The sequence below is a fragment of the Ctenocephalides felis genome, unplaced genomic scaffold (assembly GCF_003426905.1).
Source record: "Ctenocephalides felis isolate EL2017-DRISC unplaced genomic scaffold, ASM342690v1 CF-g0.4_SCAFFOLD_01604, whole genome shotgun sequence".
NCBI classification, from domain to species: Eukaryota; Metazoa; Arthropoda; class Insecta; order Siphonaptera; family Pulicidae; genus Ctenocephalides; species Ctenocephalides felis.
The window spans coordinates 37,959,099-37,969,041 of record NW_020537758.1 but is presented as its reverse complement, the minus strand read 5'-3'; the positions used below and the strand labels follow the sequence as shown (position 1 = coordinate 37,969,041).

At 33.0% G+C, this 9,943-nt stretch overlaps 1 protein-coding gene across 1 annotated transcript; it reads right to left on the bottom strand.

The window, feature by feature from the left end:
* Nucleotides 1–708: 708 nt before the first annotated feature.
* Nucleotides 709–8,797, bottom strand: LOC113373700 (brain tumor protein-like). The gene is made up of 10 exons (XM_026613980.1): nt 8,428–8,797; nt 7,130–7,513; nt 5,111–5,474; nt 3,018–3,315; nt 2,454–2,901; nt 2,084–2,251; nt 1,764–1,987; nt 1,376–1,492; nt 891–1,300; nt 709–739 (listed from the first exon to the last, which is right to left on the bottom strand). Exons 1-10 carry the CDS (start codon nt 8,795–8,797, stop codon nt 709–711), a joined length of 2,814 nt encoding a protein of 937 aa, XP_026469765.1.
* Nucleotides 8,798–9,943: the final 1,146 nt, after the last annotated feature.

The window sequence follows — 9,943 nt, the reverse complement described above, 5'->3', positions numbered from 1 at the left end:
GCTTAAAATTACGCTTTAGAGCAATTATATACTTAATCGTAATATAAATGTATCTTAACTATATAATAAATTATTAGTCGACTAGAATCAATTCCATTTCAAAAGAAATCTGTGACATAAGACAAGACTAGAATTGTTCTTAAACAAAATCACAAAATATGTAATTTTGATATTTTAAAATATAATAAGGAACGATGTGAAGCAGAATGAAATTTCATTGGAAAAATCACTCAATAATAACACAAAACAAACAAACACAAGAATAAATCCAAACATAAATTTAACTTCGGTTAAAATCGCCAAATACATAATGTATCAACAGAAATAGTCGAAACAGAAATAAGCACATAGATTATCGATATGGCAAGGTAGAATATCGGGGATATATAGTAGCTAGAAAACTATAAATTTAACACACGATATCAAATAACTATAGTAAAAATGGTAATTTTATACAAAAATACGTATATACAAAATTTAACAAGAAGAGACACTTGAAGTTTAGAACTGGATTCAGTGTCTGTAAACCCAGAAGTAGAGATTATCGCGGTAATTCATCTTCCTTACTTCTAACATATTACCTCATTCTTGGATATCTTTATATAGAAATCTTACACAATGTAAGCAGATACATCTTTTTATTCTTGTAGTAATATCTTGATTTAAAGATGACTAGTTTGCTCATAGTATTGATATCATTGTTTAGGTTTATAATCCAATTGGTGGTACTTGGACATACCTATAAAAATAATATAACATTGTAAATTATCTGAAGCACAACTACGTTTTATATTTTAGAGTAGGTTGTTTGATTAGTTACCCTTACTCGTATAAGCAAAAATATACAACGTATCAAATTATTATTTCATCAATAAATAAGTAAATCATACCTATAGATGTAGAGTCGGTAGTCTTTGCTAGCCAAGACGACGCTGCCATCGTCCATCAGCGCAACATCAAAACATTGGGCGTGCTTGACTTTGCTCTCAAGCGCCGAAACCAATTGACCATCCTGAGTGAATACAGTCAAGTTGAAGTTGTTGTGATTGTCCGCAATCAGAATCTCTCCGGCGGCATTTATTCCTACGCCAATGGGGTAATTGGTGATGCCTTCGCCACCGATTTGTCTCAAGTACACCCCCTCATAGTTGAACACTTTTACGCAATGCGCACGATTGTCGGATATGAAAATTTCTTGTTTGTCGTTGACGACAACACCATTCGGGAATTCTAAGTGCTTACTGCAACCAAATTTCTGCAAAACGTTGCCCGTTTGGTCGAAAATTATCACGCGCATTACCTGTAATAATTAATTAAAGTAAATTATTAACAAATATGTTAATTAAAATTTATTTTAGTTTCTCTTATAATTTACCTTGCATTCGACAACAATGATTCTTCCCTTATTGTCAACAGTTACGCCCCTTGGATGCTGTAAGATACCTGCGCCAAATTTGCGTACAAATTGACCATATTGATTGTAGATTTGCACCTGCAATAATAAATTATTATTATTCAAATTAGAAGAAGACCGTACTATAAACTAATAGCAGCTTACAACCAATAATATTTTCTATACGCGACAATTCATATTATTTGGGGTTTGACATTCGACACAAACGAAAAGAAAAGATGTTTTAAGCAAATGCATTCGTTTGTTTATATTGATGGTATAAGATATATTGGATATTAATAGAAATTGAAATGTCGAATATAACCCAGTATATCTATATTTAAATACAATTCTAAATTCTGATTCTTACCTGATGTGTAGGTGATCTTTCGGTTACAATAATATCTCCAGAAGCACGTACTGCTGCAACGCGGTTAGGATACAATAATTGACCATCTCTTTTACCACATTCACCAAATTGGAATTTAAATCGACCTTCACGATCAAAAATCTGCACACGGTGGTTGTTTGTATCAGCCACAAGAATATCATTTTGAGCATTTACAGCCACACCACTTGGTTCTGTGAATTGACCTGCATGGAATGAAAAATATGGTTAAAATGTTACCATTTTAATGAAAATATTTCAAAAATTAATTAAAAGTATATTTTTAGTTAGAAGTTAGTTACCTTCCATGACGCCAAACTCTCCAAATTTGCAATGATAGATCATCTTTTGTCTTTTGATTTGAGATTTCGGTGGAAACATAGTTGCTGACATTAGTTTTGTCGTTAGTTCTAAGACGTTAGTAGGCTCAACAGAGCTGAGGATGCTGTTTGACCCTGGTGTTGGTGGCCCTAAAAACAGAATAAAGTTAGTTGCAATGATTGGAAAATGTATCACAGAAAGAAGAGAGTGGCTTAATAATTGATTTTAAAATATTTGGTACTTGATTACAACTTCAAATTCAATCTATTAAAATTATTAGAATGTCCTATTATACTATTATCATTCCAAATTATTATTATTATGACAAATCATTGAAATGTAAGTATTTACCTATTGTATAATGATCAGAAAAAACGCTATCGCATCCTCCATTAGACCATTTTTCGTATGGATTGAGATCCGTCATAGTAGTTGAAAATGGCCCCAAACTATTTGCTGTATTAAATCGCTTGGATATAATGTTGCTTTCATATCCGTTATTTGATTGATGTACTTGCTGTTGTGAAAAAGGTCCATTAGATGCACTGTGCAATGCGTTAAGCGCGTTCAGAGAAGCCAGGTGCTGCTGATGGTGAGAATTTGAATTTAGGGAGCCTGAGCTACCATTCAAAGATCCGGCGCATGATGATGAATCGGAAGAAGATGATGCAGTGTGGCCCACACTGGGACGAGCAATTGGCAGCTTTTTAGTATGATTTCCAACATTCACTGTCTGTTGATTGTTACTTGAAGCGTCCGAAGTGGAACGAATGTACCCAAATGTATTTCGTACCCCAACCTAAAATGAATAATAAAAATGAAAAAAAAAAGAATTTGTGTTTCGATAAAATAAGGTTAATGCATTTAAAATTCATCATGCCAAATACTTGTTCTAAAACAAATTCTATAAATTACCTGGATAGCTTGATAATTAGAAACGAACTCTAGATCTTGCTGACTGATAGGGGAGCTGATGGCTAACTCTCCAGCGGTACAAAGCGAGTTCAACTTCTGATCGAGGAGTTTTCGAAACACCAAAACTTCTGCAACAGTTGCGCGTCTGGTAAGCTTGTCTACAAATTCACATGCTTGTTGTATGCGATCTGCAGCTTCATTTCCTGTGCGAGCAAGCGAAGCAAGTGCTGCTTGTTTGGAAGCCGAAACCGACTCAAGTTCACGTAATAATTCTTGTTTGCGTTCTTCCAACATAGATCTATTAAATAAAATTGATTTAATTGAACAAATGTTGTTTAACTTCCCGAAGGAGAAGTTTATGTTTTCATCAAAAAATCTGACTCGCTAATTTCATGTTTTCTCGACGTTTCAAGCCATTCTGAATCGAATGAGACCAAATTTGGAAAAAGTATGTGTGTGTGTGCGTGTATGTGAACAGATTTTTTGCCGTAAATCGACATTTTAAAAGCCATTCGATGTATCGCGATGAGAACTAGCGTTTATCAATTTTGCGCGACGGTCAGCCAAGCCGTTTCTTTGTAAATAGCAGAAAAGTGGAAAATTTTTCGTCCACATTTTAGCCTGCAGTTCTGAATCGATTTTGAAAATTCAAAATTCATTCGAAAGATATTGGTTGGGAATCGTGCTGATTAGTTTTTGGTAAAGATCGGCCGGGCCGTTTTCTTGTAACAAAGTGAAAATTTTTTTTTCGACGATTTTTATGATTTTATTTTTACAGTAGATACCATAGTCCTCTAGATCATACTAAAATATTACGGCCCTACGACAAGCCGTTTTATTTTGAAAATTCTTCAAAGTTTGTAAAAATTAGTACCGTTTTTCGTGGCATTTGTCTAAATTAAACCTTTGATCGACGTTTTCTCAAAAACGCCTGAACCGATTCCATAAATTTAAGAGCCATTTGATGTATCTCAATAAGGACTATCGTTTGTCAGATTTGTGAGACGATCTGCCGAGCCTTTTCTTTGTAATTTGAAAAAAAGTGTTAAGCTTTTCGTCCACATTTAACCTCAAACTACCAAACTGATTTTAAAAAATCAAAAACTGTTCGAAAGATATTAGTTGGGAATGATACTGATCAGTTTTAGGTGAAAATCTACCGAGCCGTTTTCTTGTAATTAACTGTTGAAAAAAAATTGAAGCCGATTTTTATGGAACTTCTTTTGACGATATAATAGGTTGTCAAATATCTCCCTCCCGCCTTTTTGTATTATAAACCAAGATCAAAAAAGCGGAAGGGAGATATTTGACAACCTAATACATCACGGTCTTATAAAACTTACTGAAATATTGCGGCCTTAGGACAAGTAGTTTAATTTTAAAAATTCATCAAAGTTTGAGAAAATGAGTAGTTTTGTTATAATCAAAATTAGACTATTTACTTGGTATAACGATTACTTGGTCTTTGTGAACATACTAAAGCATTAAAGTCTTACGGAAACTGGTTCAATTATAAAAATGACTGATTTTTGAAAATTTGCTTTTAGAAAATACTCCGAATTAACGTGTTCATTCGTTTTCAATTATGTGTAATAAGTCGACTCGGAATACTTTTAATCACTTATAAATTAAATTATTTTTTATTGATTAAGTCGATTATTTACACATATCGGGAAGTTTATGTAATTTGCCTCAAGGCTAAATACCAAACCAACTAGTTTTATTTCGAGACTTATAGTGAGTACATGCATATGGGTAATTTAATTTGAAGTTTTATTTACATTATTATCATCTGCTATCGCACTTCAATTTATAGATCAGAAGTATTGTGTAAATTGGACTACAATCATCATGCCATCAAGAATTATAAAAATGACTGATTTTTGAAAATTTGCTTTTAGAAAATACTCCAAGTTAATGAGTTTGTTCGTTTTCAATCATGTGTAATAAATCCACTCGGAATACTTCTAATCACTCATAAATTAATCTATTTCTTATAGATTAAGTCGATTATTTACACACATCGGGAAGTTCATGTAACTTGCCTCAAGGCAAAATACCAATACCAACTAGTTATCGTTTTTTTTACTAACCTATAAAATTGGAAGGTATCATTAATCTCATCAGCTGCTTTACGTTGTTGTGTCCGACAGGACATCTGTGCATGTTCTGCACGTGTAGCATGAGCGCGCATGTCCTGCGCCCTGTCTCGCGCCTGCTGCGCGCTGCGTAGCAACTCGGCGAGTTGCCTGGGACCTGCTTCTTGGAGCGGGGTCATCTCGTGGGAAAGATGTTCGCCGCTGCTGGCACATTCTACGCAGGCGGGAACCAGGCATGGCTGGCAGAACAACGTGAATGACTGTTGCTTGTGACGCGGGCAGGTGCCGGTTGTTCCGTTACCGGTCGCTGCTCCTAGCAAACGGGAGCCTAGTGCGCTTAAACTCTCGGATAGTGGACCTATAAAATTTAGAATTTAATTATTTATTTATTTATTTTATCGCATAGCCCACAGAATAGCTCCAAGAAGATTTAAAAATACAATTATGATACATTATAGATATAATATATCATGTAAATGTTCATAAAATAACAAAATTAAAATAACAAAAAACAAATAAAACATATTTGAAAAGAAATATAAAAACTAGTTGGGCGCATGGCATAGTGCCTTAAGGCAAATTGCTGGAACTTTCCGTACCAAAAAAAAATTTTTTTAAAGATTAACATTTTTGAAAAAAATTTACTCTGAAAAATTAGATTTTTGAGAAAATATAAATTTTTGACAAAAATTTACTTTTTTTGAATAAAAGTCTTTTTGAAGAAAAGTGTATTTTGAAATATTTTGGAGATTCTGGTCTTTTTTTAAAGCAATCGTACTGCTTTAACTGCATAGACACAAAAAGTCAAAGCGCGTGAGCGCCGCGTCGTCGTCTAACGAATAAACATTGGTACGGAACCCATAGGAATGCAAACAAAATGCATACTTATTGTTAAAATCTCTATAAAATATCTGCTAATTTGATGTGCATATGTCTAATGATCATTTTTGACCGCCAAATGGATCATTTTTTTACTTTTTCCTCTATATCTCCGAAACCGCTTGACCTGCCTTCATGAAAATTTTATCAATTCTTCATCTTGTCAATACAAGTAAAATGTTTTTTGAATTATTAAAACCGTTCTCTTAAAAAGTGAGTTACCGTTTTTGGCACTTTTTGCCCCGTACCTTCGGAACGGCTAGACCTGCCTTTGCCAATAACTAATCAGAATGTCTCCTTATCAATATGAATCGAATGTTTTTTTAATTATTTAAATCGGTTGATCGGTGTTCCCGAAATCGTCGACGAAAATTTGTATCCGCACACACACACACACGCGCACACACACAAATACACACACACATACATCCATTTCTTCTAAGGTATGACAAAATGTTCAGAAACCTTTGAAACGTAAAGATATATAAAAAATTTCATTTTCGATTTTTTTTGCGATTACTATAACTTGCCCTACGGGAAGTTAATTGTGATACATATAATATAGATATAATACATCATGTAAATGTTCATAAAATAACAAAGTTATATAAACCAGAGTCAAATAAAATGTTCAAGCAGATATTTTATCACATCTATCAATACAGATGTCAGAGGTTTTATAATCAAAATGTATTGGAACGCGCTTATGGGTAAAACTAATAATTTTATATATTGAGATGATCAGATCAAGTTTCTAATAAACACACTAAGAGTGGAATGAGTCAAGTTGAAACTAAAACATTAGGCAGTTATCAATTAAGTTAATTTTAAGATATAATTTGAGATTATCTGCAAATAGATAAGGATAACTGATGATTTCAAATATATCGTTTATAAAAATATTAATTAGTAGAGGAACAAGAAGATACCGTTGAGAAACACCTGAGCTGACAGTTGCAAATTGCTCAATGGTTGCGTTTATTTGAAACGTAATAAAAAAACCAAATGGCAAGATGAATATTTCAATCATATATATTAAATTTAATTATATCTAAGAGTTATCAAGTCATTCGACATTTGGCTACTTGATCTAAATAGGTCAGACATGATCCTTCTTCCTATTCTATAAATTACCTCCTGGGATAGTTGTGTCCTTACTATCCGCTACGTTGAGTACTCGATGTCCTTCAAAGCAATGCATAAATTGGTGAGCCATTACGCAATTCGGGCACAAGTAATTTGAACAGTCCAAACAATGGCCAACGGCGTTCGACTCGCGGCTCTTGCAGCCAGTGCAACGGTATCCGTTCTGATCTCCAGTAAATTCCGACTGAGTTTGCTTATTGTGCAAAGACTCTAAAGCACCCAGTTGATCTGGACTATGAAGATGATTTGAAAAGTTCCTGAATGTAGTGCTTTGATCGTTAGGAGACTTGAACAGATTATCTTGGGTTGGGTCGCCGAATTTCACAGAGTAATCCGTTGAGGAGAATAAGTGATCGAAGTTACTTGAGTTGTCTGAAAATTCGATTGTTGTAATTATCACATTTTTATACCTTACATCAGTGATTCCCAACCTTTTTTGGACCCTGCCCCACCATGAAGCATTATCCCATGTTTATAAAACTTCTAGTTTTTATTATCAAAAACTGAATCAGGCAAAATTTTACACCATCATATTTTTTTTAAATTCAAGGGTTTTAATGGTCAGGACTAGTTTCTTACTACATTTAGACTATCCCAGGAAATCTAAAAACTCATTTGAAGCAATCTAAGAGTAAAAGCCGCACTTAGTTGCCAACCTAGTAATATTTAAGGATACCATAAAAATCACTTTGTTTTAAATTAATTATATCTTTAGTTATAGTTACTGACAGTGAACCTATTTTTTTGGTAATTTGAAAATGTAAGTTTAGAATAATTAGTAAAGGGTTATTGGAACCCTTAGAATTTTTGAATTTCACAGCATTCTATTTCATAATATTTAGTTTTATACAAACATTTTATGGCATTTATCATTTTTATATTATGATGGGTAGTTGAAATTTTATTATGAAGTAATGAGGAAAATGTAAATTTAAATTGAACTTTTTAAAAAGTCGGTCAACCCGGTAGAAACAACTTAATTCCGGCATCAGGAAAGCAACGTTGAAAACCAGGACTGTCCCGACCAAACCGGAACACCTTAGTCTGTCCGAAAAAGCATTTTTTGTTAAATGTCTCAGCGATACTATAATACATTACATCCAAATCACCAAAATTTTCAAATTGCCCCCATGAATTTACAAATTGCGAGCGCCCCACGTTGGGAATCACTGCCTTAGAGTATAAGTTCAATTTATAAAGAAACATAGATTTTATAACATATTGAAAGTCAATCAAAGAGTTTGAGTCAATTTTAAGTTTCTACAAATAAATATTAATAAACTTACAGTTTTCTAATTTCAACAACTGATTTGTGTCAAAAATAGCGTCGTCGTCGTTAAGAGTTCTAGTACTGGTCTGTGAACCGTTGTCTTGATCAAAAATTGTATTATCTGTTCTGCTCAGTAGACTATCAGAACTTGGCGGTGAAGCACTACTATCGCTGGAGAACGAGAACGAGTCTCCTCTCGTTTGATGGTGCAAATGGTGACCACTTTGGCTTATGTGGTGCTGGATGTGGCGACCGTGACGGCCGCTGTGCGACGAGTCACCTGACAACGACTCTAAGGACGGCGTCCTGGTGGCGTCGCTGCTACTGCTATTACCAGAAACTGCGCTGGCGGCTGCGCTGGCGGTCACTGTGGCTGTCGCGGCCATATTGGCCTGCTAACACCACATGTCTAGAAAGAAGATACAATAAATATTAAAATTTAGTATATACAATATAATTATTAGGAATTTTGGGCTGATTTGAACTCCAACTCTATTGAAGAAAGTTTAGGCAAGTATACATCACAACTAGGGAATGCAATACCGATGGAAAATTTAAATACCGGTATTTTGGTAATTTTTCATTTTAAAACCGGAATACCGGTAAATTACCGGTATTTTTATTATCTTAAACAAACGTAAACAAAATTGAAAGTTACTAGTACAAATATAAAAAAATCTATATACAACTACAACTATATTCAACTAAACAATAAAAACAATAAAATAAAATAATAAATTTATTGTTTTAAATAATAATTCAACAAAATTATATCCAATTTAATTAATTCATTATCACTATCGAGTATATTGAGTACTTTTCACTAAAAACAAACTTATGAGTAAGAAAGACCAAAAACTCATAAAAGATCATATTACATTATTATAATAAACTGTATTCTCTGTATCCGATGTATAAAATTAGCATATTCTCCAACATTTAAAAAAAAATATTTTTCTATACTAATTTAAGATCGGATACTTTGCCGAGATAAATAATAAGTTACTATAATTGTTGAGTAGTGTTATTTAAAACAATGTGATGCTTCTATAGTATTTTCAAACTTCGAAACGTTTTCAAAAAAATATTTTATAATTGTAATAAGAAGCAAAAATATTTAGTAATTATCATAATTATTATGTATAAAGTTATAAAAAAATAAAGATTACGCAGGGTAATATGTATGATATAAAAGATTTTGGCGCAAATATCACTTAAAAAACTGTTACATTTTTACATAAGATGAAACAAACACCATTATCTATCAGTTCAATTCTATTCATTGTAACATGATATGTAGCCCTTAGTAAAGCAATAAATATTCAGTTTAATGACGAGTTGAGATAATATTTGACATTTGTTCATCTTATATAATCACTTGAATATATAGCTGTTTATGCAATTATGGAATTTAAAGATAAATTTGTTCCGAAAAAATTAAACTTTAATGTATTATGTATCAAATAGCGCCTATGTAAAAGTACCGAAATTACCGGTATTTCTGGGTTAAATACCGGTAAAAATACCGCCAA